The following is a 24,964-nucleotide window of genomic DNA, read 5'->3' on the forward strand; positions in this document are numbered from 1 at the left end:
CTTGTCGCCTTCCTGCTCTGCCTCCCGAGATTCAGCCACCCGGCTAGAGGCTGAGGGGCGGTCTGGCCTCTGACCTTGGTTACAGGGCCAGGAGGCGGCCCACAGCCCCTTCTGCCATTTATAGAGGGACCCTCACCCCGGAGGCCTTGGGCCAGCCTTGCGGGCTGCAGTGCAAGGTTGGGGGGCGGAGGGTCCCTGGGGGTGCTGGAACAGGAAGGCTGTCGGCCTCAGGAAGACCCCCTCAAGTGCCCATCCCCGGCTGCAGTGAATGGCTGAGGAAACGCAAGGCAGGTCAGCAGTGAACCCGTCCCCGAAGCGCCACACCCCCACCCTCGGGCGGCAGGGTGTATGGGTGGGGGGGGGGTCCCGTCGCCTGAGTGCGCCTGGTTGAGGACACCCCAGAAGCAGCCCGTGTCTGACTGGGGTCCACCCCCTCCTCTGCGTCCCGGGGAGGTTTATTCTCAGCAGTGTGATCCACTTGGCACAAACGTGTCACCGTCGCAGTTGCTGGGAAGGGCTGCTTTCTCCTATATGTTCTTTTCAGGGGGAGATCGCCATGGTTTCTAGAGCAGTCTTTCTTTTTAAAGCTCTGCTTGCTGGAAATGGAAAACAAAGACTCGTTTGCACGAGCATCACCATCTTCCCTTAACCAGCTGCGCTCACACGTGGAGTGGTTTCTACTGGGGCGTCTACAGGGGCAGCGGGGTCAGGTGCAGGGTGGCCCCCACCCCAGAAGGCAGCACCTGGGGCGCAGGCCTGTCCTGACCACTTGTCTTCCCCAGGGTCCCAGCCCGCACTGCCCCTCGCCCTCCCCGCGTCCCCTTCCGTCTCCCACACTCCCGCCTTCTCACCCCTCAGCACCGGCCTGCGCTGACTCACCCCCTCTCTCTCTCTCCCCCTCCCCCCTGCAGTGTGACAGCGAGAGTGACGCGGATGACAAGGTAAGCCCTCCCTGCTTCCCTGCCCCCTCCTGCTGACCTTGACCCAGCAAGGCAGGCCCTGGGGACCAGGCAGAAAGGCGGTGGTTCTCCTGTGGGGTGTGCAGGGACCATGCGCCCTCCCCAGGCGGTGGAGGCTCGGCCTCACCTGGCTGAGGCCCGGATGCACTGCCTGGCCTCCCTGGGACCACAGGACCGGACCCCAGATCCCAGCCCTGTCAGCACCCATCTCAGTCCAGGGTTCCCTGGGATGAGGGCACCGAGGGCAGGGCGGGAGCTGTGCTCCGTTGAGGGCAAACGCAGCCCCTAGCATTTCCAGGCTGGGGCCATTAACATCACCCCAAAACAGAGACCTCTGCTAACAGCAGCAGTGACTAGCTAACTCCGGGTTTAGGCAGCAGGCATGGTAGCACAGGAGTAACCCAGGGGCCTTCCTGCCGTGTGGGTTTCCTCTGCCCTCCTATCCGCGGCTCCTGCCTTGGCCCTTGGGGTTCGGGAGTCCTTGGTTCTGGTCGTCTTCCGGGCCCCTCATGCGCCGGGGGTGGGTCGGGGGAGGCCACCCAGAGCTCCCGGCCCAGCAGCTGTGTGTGGGGCACCTACTGTGTGTCCAGTGGGTGCAAGTGCCCGGGCACTCATTTGTCTGCTTGTCCCGAAGCCCTGTGGGGTAGACATTGCTGCTTCCTGCCCTAGACATGGAAACCAAGGCACAGAGAGGGTAAGGAACCTGCCTGAGGTCACACAGCTGGGACCCAGCCGGCAGGGCGCAGGGTCCTCAGTGAACAAGCAGGCAGTTCACCTGAAGAATCTCAGGTGGTGAGGCTGGCGGGAGATGGTGGCACCAGTGTGCTGCACAAGTGTTCAGGCAGTGGGGACAATAACACGAGAGACTTTGTGGGAGACGGACACATGGGCCAGCTGGACACTGACTGGTGTCTAGGCAGACTTCTGTGAAGTGGAGCGCAGCTCTGTCGGGAGGTCTGTGCGGTGTCTGGTTCTCGGTTTCCACTTCCCTGGTGGGTCCTGGCCTGCCTGCGTCGGCAGGAGCTGTGGACGGACGACGGCCAGCCCCTCTGGTGTGGGCTTCATGCTCGAGCACAGCCCAGCTGACAAATACACGAGCAAGTGTGGAAAGGAGTCGAAGGCCGCCTGGCGGGGCGAGCTGGGTCAGGGCGGCCTGCAGAGGATGCCTGGAGTCCGGGGGAGCAGCCTCCCGGCAGCGCACTGGTCTGGGCCGGGCAAGCGGCCAGTAGCAAGCGTTTTATCCCAGGAGCCGGGGGCGGGGGGAGGAAGGGACCGGGGTCACGTGGTGGATGGAGGAGGAGCAGGTGTGGACAGGTGAGGTCTGAGGACGTGCCGTCCACGGTGACTTGGCCCAGAAGCCCTGTGTGGGGTTGTTGCCATGCTCTGGACTGTCCAGGGAAGGTGGCCAGAGGGCAGGGCGACTGGGAGGCGTCTGTAGGCCCGGGTGCCCTCCCCTCAGCCGTCCCACACATGCACAGGGCATCAGGGACTGAGGGATGTGCTGGGCACTGGGTCAGCTGCCATGTTTCCACAGACACCGTCACTCCTGAGGTCTTTAATGAATCAGATCACAGCACCTGGGGAAGGCCCACTGCCTTCAGCACCTTCTTTCATTTAAAACCAGTTTGTAGGAAACGCTCTCTGAAGCCAAGGGCTGCTCTGAGGGACGGTGTGGGAACAGGGCTTCTGAGGCCCGGAGCTGCTGACTGCTCCGGCCAGGGCCCCTGTGGCCTGGCCCATCCGTCAGTGCTGGTCCTGGCGTGTTTCTCCCTCCACCCCTGGGCCCACGCCTCCTCTAGGAGCAGGGACCCTGAGAATGGAGACCAGGGGGGGTTAGAAGGGCCCAGCTCCACACAGCAGCTCTGACCATGCACACCGAGAACGAGCGGTCACTGCTGCACACGGCCATCAATATCGGGCCGGCAGGCTGTGACCAAGGGCTGGTGGGAGGCCGTGGCTTTGGCCTCCTCCACACTCCTGTCTGCCCAGGAGCTGTGGGCAGTCCTGAGCTTTACTTGAGGGCCTGCCTGGCCCGGCCTGGCTGAGGAATGTTGGGGAGAGCTGGTGTCATCAGCAGGGGGCTGGGGGAAAGTTCACTCTGCACTGGTCTGGGGTGGGGTCTGGAACTGGTGGTTCTTGTCTTTCTGGAGATTCCCTGTGCAGCCTGAAGGGTTTTCAGGAAGGCCAGGGTCTGAGTTCTGGAACCTTCTGCTGGGAGAAACTGGCTGGTTTCTGTGTGGGGCTGACTTCTCTGCTGGGCTGGGCACTTGGCCCAAACCCCTCTGGAGCTTCCGCTGGGGCCTGCGTGTCTGGGGGCACTGGGGAGGAAGGGCAGATGCTGGCCAAGGGCAGAGCCCAGTCTTCCCCACTGCAGTGGGGTCCCAGCCATGGCCAAAGTGCTGGGCCCTGTGTGGACCACACAGGTGATGCGGGGTACAGCCTGTCCGAGGGTGTGACAGCCCCTGACTCCATCGCTGGGCAGGCCTTGGTGGGCCTGACTCTCCTGGGCTACAGAGTTCTGAGTGAGTTAGCACAGAGCACCACCCCGTCTGCTGCTGTTTGTGGGGAGGGGGTCCCCTGAAGTGGGCAGGGCTGGGCCCTGCTTCAGAAAGCCCGCTGGCTGGTGAGCCGGGAAAAGGTGAAGGTTCCCCCGCAGTCACCCATGTTGCCTTCTCTGTGAGCACATGGGGCTTCTGTGACACTGGGGTGTGTCTCTGGGCAGCGTGAGATGGAGGCCAGAGGCCAGGGCTGAGATTCCAAGCAGCTGACTGCAGTGCAGCTCAGCCCAGGTGGAAGGAGGGGTGGCTGGGCTGAGCCCAAGAGCTGCCTGATTGCTGGGAGGTCTCGGGGCTTCCTGGAACAGCCACCGGGGAGAGGGGCTCCCCTCTTGGGCCCCAAGGCAGCTCACCAGCCAGCAGGGGCGCATCGTGTGATTTCTGCCCCTGGTGCACGTGCTGCCTGTCTACCACAGGGCCCCGTATCAGTTAGGAGCTGTATTTGGCTGCTGTAACAGAAACTGGCCTCAATGTGGCTTAATAAAGGAGTTTGTATTTCTCACCTAAAGCCCAGATGTGGGCCTTCCAGGCTGGCATGGCCTGTCCATGGCCATCAGGCTCTGCTGTCTTTCTGCTTGGCCATTCTTGGCATGTGGCTTCCTTCCTCACAGTCACCTCTGAATCCAGAGAGGCAGCTGTAGCACCAGCCATCTCATCTGCATTCCTCCTTCCCACACCGTTGATCATACAGAATGACTGACCGTACATATCACTGCAAGAAGTTAAAATTTTGTTCCAAGTGCAATGGGGAGCCACCATCCTGGGAGGTTCCTGCCCCACAGCCTTGCGCTGGCAGTGCTCCCTGGGGACACTGATTGTACGCTGTGGGTATCTCCCATGGTCCACAACTCTTCGTCTCCTCCATGGCAGGGCGCCTGGTGACTCGAGGCTCGTTGCTTCCGAGTTGGGGTGGTGGAGGCCAAGTGTCTCTGCAGTGTTTCCAGGATGCCAAAGTCCTGACCTATGAGCACGGGCAGGAGGCAAAACAACGTCCATTTACAGCAGTGCCCTCGCCTCTCCTGGAGCCTGGCCATGTACCAGTACTTAGAATAGGGATGCCTCCCAGACTACACAAAGTCGGAGCAAGCTTGACTCGCCACATTCTTGGTGCACATTCTGACCGGAAGCAGCCGGTCAGAAGCCACCTGGGCTGCTCTGGGAGGGCAGGTCAGGGAAGGACGGGACGGTGGGAAGCCCCAAGCTCCAGCTCTTCTGGCCAATTTGCTTCTCACGAACCTGCCAGCATCTGAGGTCAGACGCGCCTGCGCCTCCAGGGAACCCTGCTGACCCCACCGCACTGTCCCCGGGGCTCCTGCCAGCCCACCCACCGCTGGCCTGCCAGCCTTGGGCTCTGTCTCTGGCTCAAGGCACAGACGCACTGAGGACACTGTGCCTCCCAGACACCGACAGACAGTCGAGACCAGTGAAGCCACTCTCCAGCCAGCCCAGCCCCAGGAGGCTGACATGCAGACAGACAGACAGACAGACAGACAGGAAAACCCCTCCATCACCCCCCCACACTTTCTGAGGGACCAGGCCCTGTCCCAGGGGCAGCCCACACCCAGCTCTGCCCAGCCTCCCCCAAAACACTCCCCCTGCCTCATAGCCCCCATGACATGCTCCCCCCTCCCCCGCCTCCCCAGCCCTGCTCTGGGCCCTCGGCTGCTGGCGGGCAAGGCGGCCTGTGCTGCCCGGATGCTGGGGAGCTGGGCGGCCAGATGGCTGTGGCTGGTGTCTAACTGCTTTTTTATTGGAAAAATATGGAGTGAAAAATTGTGCAGGCTCATTAGGCAGCCTGCTGGCCCCGACTGGCGGCCGCCTGGCTGAGTGGCCCAGCGAGGTGGCTGGCTGGCCAGCACTCCCTCCACTGCCCGTGGCCGCAGCCCTCTCTCAAGGGATGTCTGTCTGTCTGTCTGGCCTGTCTGCCAGGCTCACCCCCCCACCCCACTTCGCCGGGATGTGCTCCCAGCGCTGGGCTGCAGGAGCAGGGGTGGACCAGGATGGGGCTGCCAGGCAGCCAGGCCAGAGGGGTGGGGGTCCTCTGTGGGGGTCCCCACAGCACAGGGCAAGACCACCACAGTCAGCCCTCCACTCTCCAAGCCTCGGTTTCCTCTCTGCTAAATGTTGAGAACCAGGGATCATGTTGGTGCCTGTGGCCTGGGGCGGAGGCAAGGATTCCAGGGGTCCATGCAAGCACCTGGCCCCGGGAAGCCCTCTGGCAGCTGTTGAGCTGAGCTGAGCAGGTACCCCCTCCTTCAGGCCTCCCTGGCCCCCTCCCCGGCACACCCTCTTCCAAGGCCCCAGGTCAGCCTTGCTCTTTCTGGGCTTCAATCTACATGAGTGCAGACTTACTGACTGGGGGCCTCTCTGAACCTCCATCTTCTCATCTCTCAAATGAGGCCCACCTCTTAGACCCACCTCTTAGGTCCCTGTGAATGACAAGGAAAGGGTGTGACAGACAGACAGACAGCAGCTCAGAGCAGCGCCCCGCCTGCAGCCTGCTGCCCGTCCCAGGGTCCCCGTGTGCCTTGCCCAGCCCCACTCCTGGGACCACCTTCCCAGGAGTTGCAGGCGGCTCGCTCGTCCTCCTGTCTCCCCGCCATGGGGCCCCCTCCCCAGCCAGTGGCTGTGGAGACAGAGGTGCAGGGAGCTGGAGCCTCGATGGCGCAGGACGTGCCTGCACACGGTGACCTCCCGGGGCTCCTCACAATGGTGCTCTGCCCTGTGTGCTCTGCCCTGGGGCTGCTCCGCCTGGAGTGTGTCTTCCCACAGGTCTGCCCAAGGCAGGGCCTTGGAAAGTTTGCCCACCGAGGGTCCGGGACAGGCACAGAGGTCCCAGCAAAGACCGTGTTCGGATGACTAAAACATTGCCAGTCCACCCGGGCCAGCACAGTTTAGCCGCTGGTAACCCTCTGATGTGGCTGCAGCCCCATTCTCAGCGAGGAACCTGAGAGACAGAAAGTTTCAGTGACATGCCCGAGGTCCCCCAGAGTGAGGCTCTGCCAGGCCTGGAGTCCCCAGAGAGGTCAGGCACTCTCAGGCCACTGCAGCCAGTCCCAGTGGGCGACGCAGAGCTGGGGGTGGTGTTATGTCCGACAACTGCTGAAACAAATTGACACACACTCGGCAGCCTCAAACAGCTCAAGTTTATAGTTCAGGAGATTACAAGTCCACAATGGGTCTCGCTAGGCCGAAATCAAGGTCCCAGCAGGTCTGCTTCCTTCTGGAGGCTCCAGGGAGAACGTGGCTCCTTGCCTTTCCCGCTTCTGTGGGCTGCCTGGGCTTGTGGCCTCTTCCTCGTATTGCTCTGACTCCGCGTCTGTGGCCGTGTCTCCTCTCACTCTGACCCCCCTGCCTCCCTCTTATAAGGAACCTTGTAACCATAGTGGGGCCACCCAGGCCTATCAGCATAAGCTCCTCATTGCAAGATCCTTCATCACACCTACAAAGTCCCTCTGGCTCCATAAGGTGACACTCACAGGTCCTGAGGTTTAGAATGTGGACGTCTTTGGAGGCTGTCATTCTCCTACCACGGGTGGAGACAGTGCCCAGGTCTCCAGCCTCAGGACAGTGTGTACAGTGTTTTCTAAGACCAGGGGTCCAGAAGAAGCAGGTTGGGGTAAGAGAGGCGAGGAAGGCCAGAGTGCAAGTGACAAAAACTCAACTCACAGTAGCCTGAGTGAATATGGAAATTGGCTGGGAGGAGAGAATGGGTTTCCCTTGTGCCATCAGGGAACTGGCTGGAAAGAGCTGTTGGGGGCAGACAGAGATGCCCCCGGAGGCAGAGAATGGGGGTGCGCACGGACCCCAGGCGCCCATTCACAAGTTCTGCATAGCTCGAGGCCCAGCCCAGCAGAGGTGATGGGGGTGCCTGCTGGGCTCAGCAGAAAGCTAAGGTGCAGAGAGTCACTTCCCGCCAGGGGCACTCAGCACCTGCGTGCTGTGAACCTGCACCTTTCCAGCTGGACGGGGATGCTGAGGCTGAGGAGAAGGGGGGAGGCAGGCAGAGGAGGCTGGAAGACCTCCCTGGTGGGAACCCTCTGCCCCTCCCTCCTTCCCTTCACCCGGCCTGGCCCCCTCCGCACTCTGGCCTTGCCAGAACTAGCTAAGCAGGATGTGGGGGCGCCTACACCCCCAGGACATCTCCCAAGTCGACCCCCGACGCCGTCTCCCCAGGGCGCCCTGGGGCTGCCGCTGGCTGCCTGGGTGCTTAGAGGGAGGCTGTCCTCTGGCCCTTGGGCAGGCTCTACCCCTCTGTCCCGGAGGGGTCGTAGTCCCTTCGGACCCCACCTGGCCTGCTGGCCTCAAAGGAGGCCCCACTGGGCCAGGGGGCACCAGGGGCTGGGTGGAGGCTTGCAGGATGTGTGGTCCTTACCTTGGGGCGCATAGGGGGCCGGTGGGAACCATGGGATCTTCCAGGGCGCAGACGGAGGCTGAGCACACAAAACAAGCAGGTGCTTCCGGACACAGTCAGAGCTTCCGCACAGCACAAGTATAGTGAATGGGGCAGGGGTTAGGGGCGGCTGAGATACCCACCCCGGTCCCCCAGACCAGCCGCCTCCCCCAACACGCCCTGGCCCTGCCGCAGCGGAGAGCTGGATTACAGTCACCTCAGGGCTCTGCCGCTTTGGTCCCCAGCCAGACCAGAGGGCATCTCCCTACTCTGTCCCGCCCCGCCCGCCTTGGGACCTGCAGACCCCAGCTCCTGAGAGAGGAAGGGCTTTGCAGCTGTGCTGGCTGAAAAGACCCAGGCCTGCCTCCTGCATCTACCACTCAGCTGATGTCAGGGGGCCGGGAGCTACCGGGCACTGCACACTTGCACGCTCCCACACATGCGTTCCTGGGCACTCACGCCCATACCCCTTCCCGATACACAGAGCTCATGGCTGCAGCTCCAGACACCGACTGAGGACACACTACCCTCAGGGATGCCTGCTTCAGACCTCACTGGACTCAAGCACCACACAAGGGTAGTGGGCAGGGCCGGGCGCCCTCTGCAGGGTCCTTCCTGCCTCTCGTGGCGTCGGGCTTCCTTAGCTGGGGGCCGGATCGCTGCCGTCTCCACCTCCCCCTGGGTCAGTGTCTTCCCTGTGCAGAAGGACACAGTTGTAGGACTCGGGGCCCACCCTAGCCCAGAATGTGCTGACCTCAACATCCTCATCTTTCATCACAGCTGCAAAGACCCTAATTCCAAATACGATCACATCCTGAGGTTTGGGGTGTGCATATCCCTGGGGGCCACATTCAGCCACTGCGAGCTGCCCTGTCATCTTGCTCGCAGCCACCTCGTGGACAGCACAAGCCACAGAGGTCTGTTGTGGCCGCAGCGCCAAGGACAGCAGAGGGCCGAGGGCCTCCGGCACCAGGGGCGGCGGCCTTAGAAGCCTCTCTTAGCCCATCCGACGCTCCCTCCTCCGAGGCTTCCCGAAGGGTCTTCTCAGGTGCATGAAACCCCACGTCTTTGGCGCAGTCTGCGTTTCCCACTCACAGCTGCTTTGCACTGAATGTGCATTTTCTGGTCTGTAAGGAGGCCAGGCAGCGTGGAGCCGCGTCCGAGTTCACCCTCGGTCAGCCCGTTAGTGAGCATCTGTACGTTTTTCTGGCTTTTGCTTCTTTCCCAATACTGGACCCCGATGATGGACATGTCCACTTAGTGAGGACCCTTCCCCCCATGCCCTCCCCTCAGCTGAGCCTGCCAACCTGGCTGGGCGGGTCTGGGCTCCAGTCCACACCCATGGGGTCACTCTGGGTGAGGCCACTCTCGAAGCGCAGCAAGGACTGACCAAGGCAAGGGAGGCCAGGCCCATGCTGGACGGGATGGGTGGGAACTCCTTGCCCCCTCCCCACACAACCCCCCAGCCACACTGGCCTCCTCGCATGCATGGGGTGTTGTCTCCGCAGGTGTCCTTGTCACACGGCCCACAGGCCTTCTTCATCTGCAGCCTCTGCATCCGCTTGTCCCCCACAAAGGCACCCACAGGGAGCGAGCCAGCTGTCACCACCACAGCCCAGCAGAGGGGTGCCCATTGATTGGCGCTGCTGAATGGCAGTGGGGTGAGCGCTCCCAGTACCCCCCAGTTGAGGGTGGAGCCCCCTCGTGGGCCCTGTGATGACACCTCTCCCTTGCTCCGCGTGACAACAGCAGTTGTAAGACTGGTTGTTGAACCGTGAGCTCCGAGTCGCGGTGCCCCGACCACTGTCATGCGGGCCCTGAGTGCGTTACGTGGGCTCGGCCTGTCTGACATTGCTCCCCGTGCTTTCTGATGGCTCCCTTTATTTCTCTTGATAATCTATTCCCACTCCTTTTCCCTCTAGATTTCTCACCTCACTAGATCTTTCCTGTCACAGCCCCTTACAGGAAGACGGGCTCCTCCAAGTTCTGAGGCAGTGGTGGGAGAGGCCCCGAGAGAGGAGATGGGGACTTGTTCTGGACCCGGGTGACAAGGCCAGGCTGGGGCTGGCAAATCTCCTTAGCTGCTCCTGGGGCCAGGAGCTGGCCCAGCCACTCAGTTCCCGCCCACTCTCCCCCCACCACCATTGGCTCCTGGGCCCTCTCACTGCGGGGGGGGGTCTCCGGGCAGCCGGGGAGAGACTGGGTGCAGCCTGGCTGCTAGACACTAGCCTCTGCTTCCGCCCCATCCATAGGCGGCATGGTGATCCAGCACACCTCCCGGGCCGCGGGGACTCATTAGCCCAGTCTGTGCAGAGTGCCTGACACGATGCACCAGAGTCACCACCCCACGGAACTCCCAACTCCACAACCAGCTGCTGGCGACATCGCCAATGCCCCCCTCTCAGGAGCGGCCTCCACCCATCTTTCATCCCCACACCTGCGTGTCACAGCAGCTCCTTGGTCCCCGGCCCTGGGGTGGATCCTACAGAAGGGTCTTGAAGACGTTACCATCCCTCTCCTCCTTAAACACCCCACCCCAACACACACCTCTTCCTGTTGCTCGACACAAATGCCCAGGCTCCCTCACGGCCCCCGAGGCCCTGTGCCCCCACCCCACCTCCCTGGATGGCCCTGCCAGGTTGTTCCTGCTTCAGGGCCTTTGCGCTGGCTGTTAGCCGTCCCAGAGGGCTCTTCCCCAGAGTTCCCTCAGCTTGGTCCTCATCTTCCAGGTCTCAGCTCAAATGCCCCTCATGGGGAGACTCCCCCAGCTGCCATTCAGAACAGCACATTGTCACTGTTCCTCACGTCGCCCTTACTGTTCTGTCCTCCCCGTCCGCACTGGTGTTGACTCTCTCCCTGTGTGTTGCTTGTCACCCCCATTAGGCGTGCACTTGGCTCAGGCCTGCTGATGGGGGCAGGTGGGCAGCTCTGTGCAGCCCAAGGACTTGTTCTTCTGCATCCTGTCCCCTCACTGGGGGCCTGGATGTGAGTGGAAGTAGAATGTGGCGACTGTGACAAGTTATCCCGAGCTTGGTGGCTGAATACTACACATTTATTATCTCTCAGTCTGGAGGTCACAGGAGTCTCCCTGTGGGAGTCAAGGTGATCATTCCCCATCTCGGGGTCAGCTCATGACCAACCACTTTGCCATGTAGGGTAACTATTTGCAGATTTCTGGGTTAGGGCTCCTTTGCTGCTGACCACAGAGAGGTAGATCCAGACATCCTGCTGCACAAACGTCTTTCTCCTTCGCTGCCAGAGGCCCTGGAGTCGGGGCCGAGTACAAGACCCAGCTAGGGCACGATGCGGCAGGCACGGGGGCACCCAGGCCCGAAGACAGGATTGGGGGCATGAAGTTTATGGGGCATAAAGGGAATACATATAATCGGTATATAATTCAAACAGAACAAAAGGGCTTAAAAGCCCCACCTAGGGCTTTTAAGCACCGTTGGCCATTTCTTCTGTACACTGGAGATTTCCCGTGGGCTTTCCAAGTGCGTGTGTTCGCCTGTGTTTTGTCACCTTTTGAAAAGGAAACACTGGACCAGCACATACAGTTCTGGAGCTGGTTCCTACGGTCCATTTGAATGGCTGTGGGCTTTCCCACTGAAAGGACCGGCCGCTGATCTCCCTGCCTAGGGCAGGTCTATGCAGGCCCTGAACCTGGGGTCTAAGCTAAGGGTCCCAGGATGCTCCACCAGAGCTGACCTCCAGGTGCCCCCAGCCCCACAGCAGCTTAGAGTCGGGGCTGTCAAACTGCTCCCCAGCGCCGCTCGGCCCTTTCCTTGCGTGGACTTCTTCACAGCACGTTTCGTGGTTGGGAGTCGTGCTGCTGGCAGTGTGGTGTTCGGCCTGTGCGCTCTGAAATGGAAGGTGCCAGCCCCGTGCGCGTGGGTAGGTGTCGGGCATATACTCGGCCTTCTCAAAGGGCAGTTATTCCCCTGGGATCTGAATTCAGTTGTGGCCCACGGAGTGGCCAGAGGGCTCCTGAGCGATGGTCACGGTTGGCGAGTGCTGGGCAGTTTGCAATTACAGTAACTGCTTGGACCCCTTCTCCCACCTTGCGTCCCCATTTCGCAAATGGTGAAACCGAGGGCAGGGCTTACATTGGACATTGTGGGGCGTCTGTTGTCCTTCTTCTAAGTCCCAATTCCTCGACCTCGCCACTGTGTGACTCAGTTTCCCCTTCTGTAAACTGGGCGGAAGATCCATCCATATTCATTGCTGTGAGCATCGGAGGAGTCAGTCCGTAAAGCGTTCCGTACAGCTGGCATCGCGCACCCTGACCTTGAGGCGGGGATGGGACGGTGATCGCTCGAACCCAAGCCGGCAGCCCTGCGCGGGCAGATCCGCGCCTCGGGGCTGGATTAGTCGGGCCTGCCCGCGCCCCGCCCCCGCCCCGCCCCGCCCCGCCGCTCTCGCTCGCCGCTTTCTGCGCGCCCGCCAGCAGTGCGCCCGCCGCCGCCGCCGTCGCTGCCGCCGCTCCCTCTGGGCCCCGCGCCGCGCCAGACGGTGCCCGGGAGCCAGAGCGCACCGAAAGCCGCCCGGAGCGCGCCGAGTCGGCGCGGTGGACAGATGTGGCCCGTGCGCGCCCCCGGCCGGGGCTCCGGCTAGGCACGGCGCGCCGGGAGAGAGGCCACCTCGACGGGCCGAGGCTGGCGGGGGCCCGTGCTCCGCTGCCCGCGTCCATGCCGCCCGGCTTCGGCTTCGGCTTCGGTTCCGGCCCGAGGAATAGCGGCGATCGCCTGCAGAGCGCGCCAGACCCGGGGTGCCCGCGCGGTGAGTGCGCGCTAGTGGCTCCGGGGAGGGACTTGGGACTTGGGGGGTCGGGGTTAAGAGAGCAGCCGCCTCCCACCAGAGGAGCGGGGAGCAGGAAAGGCCCCCGGTGATCTGCTCACTCCGACTCTCTCGGGAGCCGGGCGCGCGGAGACCCCTCATACCTCCGACTGCGCCCCCCGGTGCACGAGGCGGTAGACCAGCGCGGGTGCCGCCCCCGCAGAGAGTATGGAGCCTCCGCTAGGGCGCTGGGGGGCCCGCGGCTGGGGCGGGCCCGGGCGTCGTGGGGGGCGCGCGTCTTTGTCTGCGTCCCAGCGCGGGCTCGGCCACCCGGGCTCCTGGCGGCCGCCTCGCTCACCTGCCCGGAGTTGGAGCTCTTTGTCTGGGGCGGGGCGCGGTCGACGGAGGTTGTGCCGCGTGTCTGAGCCGAGGCTGCCCTGCAGGTCGGGTCCTCGCAGACAAAGCGCGCTGTGATCTCTGCACTCGGCCGGGATTGCCCACCTCTGAGGAGTGAGTGCTGGCTCGGACACTCTCCCTACCGAGCATCCTCCTTCCACCGGGACCCTGAACCTGCAGCCCGGGGACCTCCAACGTGTACTTTGTCCCGAAGTGACCCTTTCCTTCCACCCCCCACACAGGCTCAGCGCCAGGACTGGAGGATGTGACAGCCAGCTCCGCCTGGGTCAGGTCCCAGTATATAATCCTTGGGAAGTTATTAGCACAGGTCCGGTGGTGGTTCTGGGGCTGCCCACCCACCTTGAGTCAGCCGGCCAGTTCCAGACTCCTTGTCTTGGAAGAGAAAGAACAGGGGGCTGGTCCCAACGGGGATGGCTTTGTACCTGTGCTGGAAGGGGGCGGGAACCTGGGCCCAGGCCCCCAGAGGTCCTGGGAGGTAGGGGTGCCTGCGGGTGTTTGTTGAGGGCCTTCTCCAGTGGGCGTGGCTGTGCCTGGCCAGGTGTCCAGGTCCTCGCCCTGCGGTGGAAGGCTGCCAGGTCCTTGCCTAAACCCCGGAGGGGACTTGGAACCCTCAACTTCCCTGAGGAAACTTTAACTTGGGCACTGGGAGTGTGGGGACCAGATGGACATGGAAGAGTGGCCTTCACACCTGCTGTCTGCCTTTGCCTTTGCCCTGCGGCATCCCGGGGGTGGGGAGGGGTAGGGAAGACACTCCCCGCGGCTGCTGCTCCCTGCCTTCTCCACTCCTCTCTCGTGACTTTCCCAGTGTCTGGGGCGCCACCTCCTGGCTCTGGGAGCCAGTGCTCCAGCCTTGGGCCTTGGGCTGAACCAGAACCAGCCTGGCTGGACCTCCCCCACAGGGCAGAGGCCCTGCAGCCTTAACTGAACTTGCTGCTCATCTGTGCCTCCCCAGGCTGGGACCGGGAGCAGTCCTGCCCCACAGGAACAAACTTGTTTTTCAGTGACGCGTTTGCCACGTTCCCTTCCAGGCTGTATCAGAGGAGTGGGTTCCAGGGAGGGCTCATGGGGCGCCGCTGAGGCACTCTGTCGAGACAGACCTGCCATGGAGTAGCCCTCCCCCTCCTGGTGGCCCAGCAGCCACGCTCCTGGAGGGTAATGACAGCTTTGCAGCTGAGCCACTGAGCTCCTTCATTCCACCTGCTGAGGACACCCCTGGGACTGCTGGGGACCCTCGTAGGCTGCTTGCGTGGTTAGCAGCATCCCTGCGGCCCAGAGGGGCTGTCAGTGCCACAGGTACTGGGACCTTAAGGGGCAGCCTCAGGAGAGGGGAGCAGCCGCCCCTTCCTGGCTCATCTCGTGGGGCGGGTGCACTCACACCCTCTTCCCACTGGTGCAGGGCCTCAAGTGAACAGGGCTCAAACCTGTGCCAGCTAGTAGGTGGCACCCTCAGACAGGGGTCTGGGGAGGTGAGGGGCTGGGGAACGCAGCTGAAGCCACTTAGTCAGGGCCAGGGGCCTCAGGTAAGCCTGGGGCCCAGACGGGCCAGCTGGTACAGCCCTTGCCGGGCTGGGGGCGGTGGGAAGGCACTGGAATATTTTCAGTCCCCAGGTGACTTGTTCTGATTTGGTTTTTAAAGATGCTCTTGGCTGTTAGATGGAGAATTAATTTGTGAGAGTGTTAATGAGACCAGGTAATGATGACAACAGCTGTTACCAGGGCACTGCTGTTGGACCTCAAATGGAGGTGACAACAGGACCCCCTCCTGGGGTCACAGTGAGGGTCCAGTCCTCTTAGGCCTGGGCTTCTTTGGGTGGGCTCTGGGAGGGTGGGAGCGTAGGTGACCCAGTGCCTTCGCCCAAGGGTACAGGGCCCCAGGTGCAACTGGCCTCATGCCTAGAGGCAGGCTGTAGCTCCCAGCTGTGGGCGGAGCCTGGTGCAGAGCAAACTGGCGTGCGCTGTCCTCATCCCGGTCCTGAGGTGGAATCCTGGCCCTGAGGGGTGGGAGGGCAGGCGCCGCTGACCACCCCCCATCCTGCCTCTGCGGACCCCCAGCTCAGATGGACCCCTCATCCCCATGGGGACTCCTCTGGGGTGAGGCGACAATCCAGGCTCTCTGACAGCTGCTCCTCGCCGTACAGAAAGCCTCAGAAACAAACACAGGAAGAGGTCACAGCCACAGTGTCCCTGCATGGGACATGCCCCGGCCTCAGCCTCTGTGCTCCGCTGCGAGAGGACCCTCCATGTCCCACCACCCCTGCTCCGATGGGGGAGTAGCACCCCTGCACCCACCCTCCTCTCCAGGGCTCTCCTGCGTCTGAGGCCAGCTGTGGGCCCCTCTGCAGCCGTGAGAGCTCTGGGCCGGCCTGGCTGCAGGCTGCCTCCCCTCCGGTGCCGGTCCGGGTCCAGCCTGGGGCTGTGTTTTCAGGCTGCATTTGGCACCTGCTTCCCTTTGCCGCTTCCCAGGACATGATTAGGAAGGGTGACCCTACTCCAGCACAAGTGTCTTGTGGTACGTTCCTGGGTTCGCTCTCCACGGTTACGGCAGTGAGTCTGGAGAGACTCCGACCCTGGGAGCCGCCTTCCAGGCAGAGCTGCCCTGGCCTCTGCTGGGCCCCGTGTGTGCCTGGCTGTCTGGGGTTCTTGTTTCTGTTCTTGCCACAGTCCCCATCTTACAGTCGGTTTTCCTGCACCATAATTTACATGCAGTAAAATACACCTTTTTAAGTGTACAGTTTGATGTGTTTGGATACATACATACCACTAAGTACCCACCACAGTCAGAGAGTGTTCTCATCGTCCCATTTTGGGAGCTTTATGCTTTTTCTCTTTCATGCTTTTTTCTTTAAATGTTTTATTTATCATGGTGAAATTCACACAACAAAATTTACTATCTTAACCGTTTTTAAGTGTACAATCGAGGGACATTAAATACATTCATATTAACCGTCACCACCATCCCTCTCCAGAACTTTTCATCTTCCCAAACTGAAACTCTGTCCTCAATAAATACTAACTCCCCAGTCCCCAGCCCCACCATCCTGCTTTCCATCTCCATGGATTTGACCACTTTCGGAACCTCGTGTGAGTGGGATCACACAGCATTTGTCCTTTTGTGTCTAGTTTATTTTCCATAGCATAACGTCTTCAAGGTTCATCCACATCGCAGCACATGTCAGAATTTCCTCCCTTTTTAAGGCTGAATAATATTTCCCTGTGTGCATGGACCACATTTTGCTTATGCATCCATTCATGGACACGTGGGGTGCTTCCATGTTGTAGCTCTTGTGAATAATGCTGTCGTGAACACGGGTGGACAGGTATCTGCTGGAGGCTGTTTTCAGTTCTTTGGATACATGCCCTCAGTGGGACTGCTGCGTCGTATGGTAGTTCTCTGTCTCGGTTTTTGAGGAGCCTCCATACTGTTTTCCACAGCCACTGCACTGTTTTATTTTTACATTCCCACCAGTAAGGCACAAGGGTTCCAGTTTCTCCACACCCTTGCCAACCCAAGCTGTGTCCTGTCTTGTTTGACAGTGGCCATCCGCATGCCCTTTGGTACTCAGTCCCCGTTCCCACCCCCAGCAACCGCTGCTTCCCGGCAGCCAGGACGGGGGCATCTGGTAGGCACCGGCAGCAGAGACGTGGTGCCCGGGGCTTGAGCAGATGCAGGGACTGGGGTTGACTGCCCTTACCAAGGCCCTGCACACACCCGGGTGTCTTTCTGGGAGGGGAGCAGCTGAGTTGGGGCAGGGGACCATCAAAAACTGCCATGGTCCCTCCTGAAGCCGGTTTGCCCCCACTCGGAGTGGCCCTCTCCACTCTCAGCTCAGTCAGTGCATCACGGTGGCCGTGGTCCCCAGACCTGTGACTTAGGCATTCTGAGGTGTGGCCAGTGGTGTCCTGCAGCCTGGGGCCAGGGGGCGGGGGCATCCCAGCTCTGCTCCCAGACCCTGCCGCCTCCAGTGTCAGGCCCAGCAGAGCCCTCAGGTTCCTGGTGCTGGCTCTGCAGGGAGGCGCCCAGATTCCCAGGTCCTAGCTCCCCACCCAGCAGGGCCGTGCTGAGCCCTGCATTCCTGCAGAGTGGGGCACCCTTGGTTCCCTGGCCACAGGCTGAGTGACCTGTGTCTGAGTACTTACAGCCGGGCCTGGGTGTGGTCACTTTCCTACACGGGAGCACTGGGCACAAAAAGGTGTGTCCTGCCCCGCTGGGCAGCCATTGTACACACAGAACCTTTCTAGACCTGTTCCCTGGGTGCCAGGGGCAGGGAGCGAGGGCCAGATTTGCCCCAACCTTGTAGGTCCCTCTGGTCTCTGACCGTCCCCTCTTTCTTCCAGGCGTCTGTGGGCTCCGAGAAGCTCTTTGCCCCGGCAGCTGATAAAGGTAAGTGGCCTGGGTTCCTGGCCTCTAGGAGTGGACAGGGCACACTCCTGAAGTCAGGGGACCCAGGTTCGGTCCTGTTGTGAGTGTCAGGTGCAGTGCCTGGGGCGGGAGCTGGGTGCTGGGATTTACTGAGGGATGGGACCCGAGAAAACCACAAGAACAGGCAGCTCTGGAGCAGTGGTTCCCAAAGTGGGGTCCCTGCACCCGCTGGGGACTGTTAGGAATGTGTGTTCTGAGGCCCTCCCCAGGCTCAAGGGGTCAGATGCCCTGGGGATGGCCAGCAGCTCACGGCTCGTGAAGCTGGGCCCCCGCCCCCCGCTCCCGGCCACCACTGCAGGTGCGCGGCTGTTTGCATTGAAATGAAATGGACTGGACTCACTCTTTGGCCACACCCCAAGCCAGTGACCCTGAGTGCGACAGGCCCGTACCCGGCACTGCATTGTCCCAGAGAGCTCTTCTGGCCGCTGTGCTCTGGACAGGCATGCCCAGGGTTGGTCCCATCGAGGCCAGGAGAGGCCTTTGTGATCCATCCCACCGGTTGTGGCTGTGGCCTGGGTGGTGTCACCCTGTTTGGGCCCACTCCCCCATGCACCTCAGTCTCCCGTCTGTAAAATGGGGCCATAATAGCCCCTGCAGTGGAATCACCATGGTCAGGAGGTGCAGGACACTCCCTGGAGGGTGGGCAGCCTGGGGTGGGGGGCTCACTGGAGGGATGGGGACTGAAGTGTTGGGGGGGCAGGCTCCACACTGCCTGTTTCCCCATCAGAAACCAGGCTCCTCCCGGGGTCGTGGACTGCAGTATTGAGCCTGGACCCTGGGCGCACTCCGGCCCCTCTCTCCACAGGCCCCACACTGGGCGACAAGTCCGAGGCCAAGGCTGGGGCAGCACCCAAGGTCTCAGGCCTGGAGCGCAGCCGTGAGCTGAGCACCGAGCCGCCCTTCCTGCCCCCCGTGCACAGCCCCGCACCTGCCCTGCCCTCCGCCGGTCCGGAGCCCCGTGCCCCAGCCAGCCCACTGGTCAAGAAGGAAGCCCCGGCTCTGCCCCGCCTCGCCCTGCAGCCGCCCCCTGCGCCTCCGCAGCCCCGGGCCGCGCTCCCAACGCACGTGCCTCTCCCTGCGGGCGCCTTCCCAGGCCACGGCCACGGCCACAGCCACGGCGCGCACAACGGCCTGCACAGCCTCAGGTGGGCGCGGGGCGGGGCCTGGCCGCGGGGGGCGGGGCGGGGCGTGCGGCCGGGCACTGAGCCCTCCCCCATCCCTGCAGCAGGAGCAGCAGCGCCAGCAGCGGCGCCAGCCTGGGGCTCGCGAAGCACGCGTCCCTGTCGCCTCACGGGCCAGGCCCCCACCTCTCTACCTCACACTTGGCGCTCCGCTCGCAGGCCCAGCACCAGCACCACGCGGCGGCCATGTTCGCCGCCCCCCCGACACTGCCCCCGCCCCCGGCGCTGCCGGCCAACAGCCTGGTCATCCCAGGACACCCTGCCGGTAGGTCCGGGCACCGTGGGCTGGGCCGGGGTCACTGTCTGCCCACCTCCACTCTGGGGTCCTCACCCCTGGGGGGAGGGGTGCCAGCCTCCGAGGCGCAGACTTCTCTCCCACCTGCTCCTCCAGACCCACTGGGCCGGATGGTGGGGCCCCAGAGCCTGTAGCCCCAGCAAGCTGCCTTTCCCAGGGCAGAGGAAGCTTCCTGCCTGGGCCTCGGTCCTGCACACACGCACACAGATACATAGTTGCACACACATGAGCACACAGACATATATACACCCTGTTTCATCCTGAACCCCTGCCAGGCCTGATCAGGCTGCCTGGGACGGGGTTGGTGGAGCTTGGAGCTGCTCCCATCCCTCATTCCTAGGCTGCTGGGGGTGGGGGGGTGGGCAGCAGGGCTGAACTGTGGAGTAGAGGGGTCCCAGGTGAACAGCACCCGGCCTGGCCCAGCCTGGCCTCTCCCTTCCTGCTTGATTCCAGCAGGTGCCCCTTCGTGGCCCAATCTCAGGTCATCTCTGTGGGTGTTAGTATCTTTCTAAAGTTCTAAGTCAGGGTTGGGGCAGCTTGGCACCCCAGGATGGGACCAGGACAGTGGTCTGGGGGTGACTGGACGGGCTCCCCAGGGTAGTGGCCAGGACGGGCAGGGGCTGTCTCCCGGGGCTCCCAGGGTGGCTCACGGTGTTCTCTCTTGCCTTTAGATGCCAGCCTGTTGATCTCATTCAGCCAGCCAATCATGTATTGCCAGCCTCATTCGGGGATTCTGATTGGTACTTGGTCACAGGCACCTCTCTTACCTCCACCCTGGGGCCCGCACCTAGCGAGCGGCCACCACGGCTTGGCCTGCCGAAACCGGGAGTGCCAGGTGACTATCCGCCTCGCCCCGCCGGGAGCCCGCGGCCGACGTGCCTCTCTGTCTCTCTCTTTTTCTCTTGTAGATCACGAGCTGCTCAGGCAAGAGCTGAACGCGCGTTTTCTGGTCCAGAGCGCCCCCCTGGGCCCGGGAGCTCTGCTGCGGGCGGAGTTCCACCAGCACCAACACACACACCAGCACACACACCAGCACCAACACACATTCGCCCCCTTCCCTGCCGGGCCACCCCCGACGCCGCTCCTGCCGCCCGCCGCACCCCCGCCGGTGCGTAGGCCGCGTGCCGGCGGGCGGGTGGGCGGGGGCGCCCGGGCGTGGGACACGCAGCAGGCACACGCAGACGCTCTCCGCACGCACGCAGGCTGACACCGTCCCTATCGGTCCGTCTGTTCATCCAGCCCCTCCTGGTCCCCGCCCGGGTCATACCTCCATGTTTCCTACCCCGCCGCTCTTTTGGGCTTGAGTGAGCGCCCCATATCCCCCCGGTGTGTAACATGGCCATGGGGCCAGCTGCATCTACGTGGGGTCCTCAACGTCTCAGTTGGCAGAGAGGCAGCAGGTCTGGAGGCCTGACAGGACTGAGGGGCCGTGGGAACCAGGACCCCTCCCATGTTCCCAGGCCTCGAGGTCTCGTCTCCTGAGCCAGCTGCTGAGGGAAGGACAGAGTTCCCTCTGCTCCCGCCAGCTTTGCTTTGACAGTTTGACCAGTTTGCTGGTGGCCTGTGTGTGTCCTGCAGCCTGACCACCAGCCCTGGGCTCCATGCCCACCCCCGCATCATGGCTGCAACCACCTCCCAGCCTCAGCTGGCAGCACCTGTAGGCCACCCAGTCGGCCAGCTTGCACATCCCATGGAGGGACCGGCAGGACAGGGAAGGGCCTTGCCCAGTCAGAACCTGGGCCCCACGGAATTTGTTCAGGACCATGGGGGCAGCACCCTCGGGGAGCCTGGGGGACAGCTGGCTGGAGGCCCCCAGCGTCAGAAGCCAGGATGAGCATCCTGGCCACTGCCTGGCCTGACGGGGTGGGTGGGGGCTTGGCCCAGTAGAGGGCATCGGCATGGTCAGGAGGCCTCACCCTCTGCCCTCTTCCCTTCCAGTTTGACAAGTACACGCCCAAGCTGGACAGCGCCTACTTCCGACATTCCAATGTGAGTGTCCCGCGCTCCGGCCCGTGCAGTCTGCTCGGGCCTCTCCAGGCGGGCTCAGCGTTGGGGGGTGTGGAGGGTAGGGCTGCGCCTTGTCGCTGTAGCCTCCCAACTAGTGTGGGGGCGACGGGGCAGGGACACCCGGGCACCCAGCCAAGGCCCCTGGAACGCCCCCCCTTCCTTCTCTTGCAGTTTTGCCCGCCCTTCCCTCCAGCCGTCCCCGGACTGCCCGCCCTGCTCCCGCACCCAGGTCCCTTTGGATCCCTGCAGGGTGCTTTTCAGCCCAAGGTACCAGCTCCTCCCAGGACAGGGTGGGCACGGGGTGTGGGGGCTGCAGGACCACCCCCCAGCCACCACCCCGGGCAGCTCCAGCTGCCTCTCGTGACGTTGTGCGTGTTGTGATCCCAGGCGAGGGCCTTTGGTGGGGCCCTCTGTCCACCAGGGGACCTGGAGAGCCCTGCTTCGCCCATTCTCACCCTCCTCGGCTGGGAGCGCTGAGACTTGGGGGTGGGAGGAGCAGCGCAGGGTAAGATCTGGGTAGGGGGCCGCACGGGGCCATCCACGTGGCAGGAGGCCCCCCGAGGCCCAGGACCAGGCGCTGGGCTTGCTCTGAAGCGGGGCTGTCTTGGGCCTCGGGGAGACACTGGAGGAGCCTCTTCCCACCTGTTCAGAAACCTCTGGACTGAGGATACGGTGGGAAACCGGGCAGCCCCTGGGTGGCCATGTGCTGGGCCCCACAGCGGGTGAGGCAGGCATGGGCACCGGGGGGGCTCTCTTGCCTCCTGGGACCTGCAGAGATGTCTTACAAGGCCCTGTACCTCTCTCCCCTCAGACTTCAAACCCACTCGAGGTAACAGGCCGGGCCAGTGCTGTTCACACCCTCCTGCAGAAAGCCCCCGGGGTAGGTTGCTGCCTTCCCACTCTCCCTCTGCCCGTGGGGGCAGCCTGACCCCTCCCAGCCACTCGTGGAGGCCCACCTAGGTGTGTGCTCAACCCCCCCGGGGTTCGGCTGCTTGCACAGCCTGGGCCTGATGCTTCCTTCTCCGTTGATGACAGGTGTCCGACCCGTACCGGACAGCAGTCAGGGTGAGTGTGTGTGCACGTCTCACCTTGGGAGGGAGAGGCCTGGTGGGACCTCAGGGAAGGTCTGAGGCTGGGGAGGACTCTGGGTACCTCCTGGGTGGCCATGGGGGTGCACTGTGCCCACAGGAGTCTGGGGGTGATACAGCAGGCCAGAGCGAGGCGGTCCTGGCCTCCCAGCTGAGCCTGTCGCCCACCCCGTGGCAGAAACCTGGGAAGTGGTGTGCGGTGCACGTGCAGATTGCCTGGCAGATCTACCACCATCAGCAGAAGATAAAGGTGAGCCTGACTGCGTGTCCTACCAGCCAGGCCTAGCATCAGAGGGCATCCCTGACACACCCTTCTGGGGCCACGTCCTCCCCAGCGTTCCCGTGTGTCCACGTGTGTCCAAGATCCTCAGGCATTGCAGTGTGCCCCTTGCCCGGGTGCTGGGCTGGGCTATGATGGGCTGGAGCCAGGGAGGAGGCAGGAGCCGTGTGCAGGGAACTCAAGGTCCCTTCCCCCCTGCTCTCCCAGGATGACCTAGGTGGGGGTTTGGGAGGAGCCGACCCTGCGGTCCTGGTGACCATGGGCACCTGTGCTGGTCCCACCGCCAGTCAAGCCTTCCTGGGGACCTTTGGCCCTGCCTCCTTCATTAAGTGCCTGCTATGTGCCTGGGTTTTCAGCAGTGGACAGAGGAGACTAAAAGTGCTCACGGAGCCTGTGTGCTCCTGGGAGGGACAGACAGTGAACAAGAACCTAGCTCGGGGCCATCCCCATCCCAGGGGGTGGTGCCAGGCACCCTGGCCGAGTGACGCAGGGAAGAGGCCCCTCCCAGGAGGTCAGGATGGGACCCCACCCCCCCCATATCACAGGAGAGTCCCAGCACCCTTTCCTGCCATACCCGGTAACACGTGTTACACCATACAGAATGTTTTAAAATCATCATGTCCTAAACAGGCTACCAAGGACCAGTCACGGGAAGGGATGTGTGACGGAGTCCCGTGTGTTTCCATATGCAGAAGTTCAGATAGGACCCCCTCGAAGGCACAGTGGAGGCGACAGGGCGGGGGGCTGTCCCTGCCACCACAGCAGGTGGAACCAAGGACTCAGCCAGGCCCCGTGCCTCCTGTGGCCCTCCTGCTGAGGGACTGGCTTCCAAGTTTCATTTAACTTTAATCAATTTAAATCTTAATACTGGCTCTGAATTGAGTCATTGGAAAACTGGAATGACTCAGGTGTGAATGCACTTTCTCAGCTCAACTTTACAAAATCTAAACTCAAAGTGTTTCCAGTAAAAATATAGCATCCAAGCTGAGATGCATTTTAAGCGTAAAACACACCAGCTTTCAAAGGCTGTGTAGAAAGGAGACACCTCCCCTAAAACCCTCCTGCATCGGTCATTGACGACATTTCGGTTTTCCTGAGTCGGCTGGAGCGTGACTGGGATGAGTCTTAACCTGGCCGACCGCCTGCCGGGCGAGGCCAGTGGAGCAGGCAGGACCGCACTTGTGGTCCAGCTCGTTGCTGGCTCTTCAGGGCTGCAGGCGTGGCCCTGGCAGCACAGAGAGCCCAGCCTCCCAGCAAGCACGTGCTCTGTCTCGGCAGCTGCAGCTGGACCCCCACAAGCTGGACGTGGGCACCAAGCTGGACTTGTTCGGCAGACCCCCCGCCCCAGGAGTGTTCGCCGGGTTCCACTACCCGCAGGACCTGGCCCGGCCCCTCTTCTCCGGCTCCGGTAAGGTGGACCGGGCTGCAGGAGGTGCGGGCCCCAGCCCTGGGCGAGCAGGGGCCTGCCTCGGGCAGAAGCGCCCCGCCTCGTCGCTCTGGCCAGTACGGGAGCAGAGCTCCAGCCGCTGGGCAGCGTTCTCGTGTCTTGGTGCCAGAACGAGGCCCTGGCAGTCCTGCTGTGCTCACCCCTCTCCTCCCGCAGATGCTTCTGCTAGCCTGGGGCCTCCCAGTCCCTGCCTCCCTCCTGGGGAGGTTCGGCTTTTCTCAGAATGGAAGGAAACTGCTCCTGAGAACCCCCATGCTCGCCCGCACCGGCACCCCTCCAGGGGCTTGCTGTGTCAGCGTCCTTGGGATCAACCCCAGGACCCAGCGCACATCACCCCCAGCTGGAGCGTGGCGACAGACAGACACAGCAGTCAGCCAGGGAGGAAGGGCGGAGAGTCAGAGTCAGGAGCACAGGACACACTTCGTTTCCCCAGCCAGGAGCGGTGACACCGTGAGAGGCGCTGTCACCCGAGGAAGCTCAGAGAGACCCAGAGCCCAGGGTCTTACTAGGGGCCGGTCACACAGGCGCCTCTGCCTGCAGGTTCCAAAACAGCCGACTCCCAGAGGGAGAACAGGTGCTCAGCATAAGCCACGTTGTTGGCACGAGCACCCTAAGCGTGCGTGAGGCATTCCTGAGAGGAAAGTGAGAAGCCTCCTGAAACTCAAGTTCCCAGACACCAGCCGAGGGCAGCTGTGCACACAGGCCTTTCCAAGGCTGGCGGCCTGGAGCCTGCACTCCAGGCCTGCTGCTCCCTCCTCCCCAGCTGTCAGGCCCTAGCAGGATGTCACCTCCTCAGAGGTGTCACCTCCCCAACCGCTCTTTGGCCTCCCGTTTTGCTGCTCTGAGTCCATGTATACCCACCACCACCCAGTGCCCCCTTGCAGGTGGACATGTGGCTTGTGAGTGCGTCCCGTCGGCATGCTGGGGTGATGGGCGTGGATGGGGTCACACTGGCTGGCCTCATGAGCATGGTCAGCCCCAGCTCCACTGCCCTGATGGCTCCCAGGCCCCAGCCCACGCAGAGGGGCCTCCCAGGCATCTGGGTCCCTCAGAAAGCAAAGGGCCTCCCATCCGGGGCTCAGCCCTGCAAGCCAGCAGCCTTCATTGACCAGAGCCCACGGGCTACAGCCTGGGCCACTCTGTACT

At 62.7% G+C, this 24,964-nt stretch overlaps 1 protein-coding gene across 12 annotated transcripts in view; it reads left to right on the forward strand.

The window, feature by feature from the left end:
- The window catches only part of FBRSL1 (fibrosin like 1), an 82,121-nt gene that overhangs the window by 51,590 nt on the left and 5,567 nt on the right, over window positions 1–24,964 (forward strand). Inside the window, exons 5-16 of one of the 12 annotated variants that reach the window (XM_072953509.1) lie at window positions 912–941; window positions 17,436–17,481; window positions 18,441–18,665; window positions 18,861–18,966; window positions 19,668–19,831; window positions 19,905–20,104; window positions 20,935–20,985; window positions 21,175–21,270; window positions 21,815–21,883; window positions 22,039–22,068; window positions 22,192–22,341; window positions 23,650–23,779. In XM_072953509.1, coding sequence (XP_072809610.1) covers window positions 912–941; window positions 17,436–17,481; window positions 18,441–18,665; window positions 18,861–18,966; window positions 19,668–19,831; window positions 19,905–20,104; window positions 20,935–20,985; window positions 21,175–21,270; window positions 21,815–21,883; window positions 22,039–22,068; window positions 22,192–22,341; window positions 23,650–23,779 — 1,297 coding nt within the window. Of the gene's footprint in view, window positions 1–911; window positions 942–17,435; window positions 17,482–18,325; window positions 18,666–18,745; window positions 18,967–19,667; window positions 19,832–19,904; window positions 20,105–20,934; window positions 20,986–21,174; window positions 21,271–21,814; window positions 21,884–22,038; window positions 22,069–22,191; window positions 22,342–23,649; window positions 23,780–24,964 lie in introns of all 12 variants that reach the window. The other 11 variants (XM_072953503.1, XM_072953502.1, XM_072953504.1 and 8 more) reach the window with 11 other exon arrangements.

Source organism: Vicugna pacos, chromosome 32 (genome assembly GCF_048564905.1).
Source record: "Vicugna pacos chromosome 32, VicPac4, whole genome shotgun sequence".
Taxonomy (NCBI): domain Eukaryota; kingdom Metazoa; phylum Chordata; class Mammalia; order Artiodactyla; family Camelidae; genus Vicugna; species Vicugna pacos.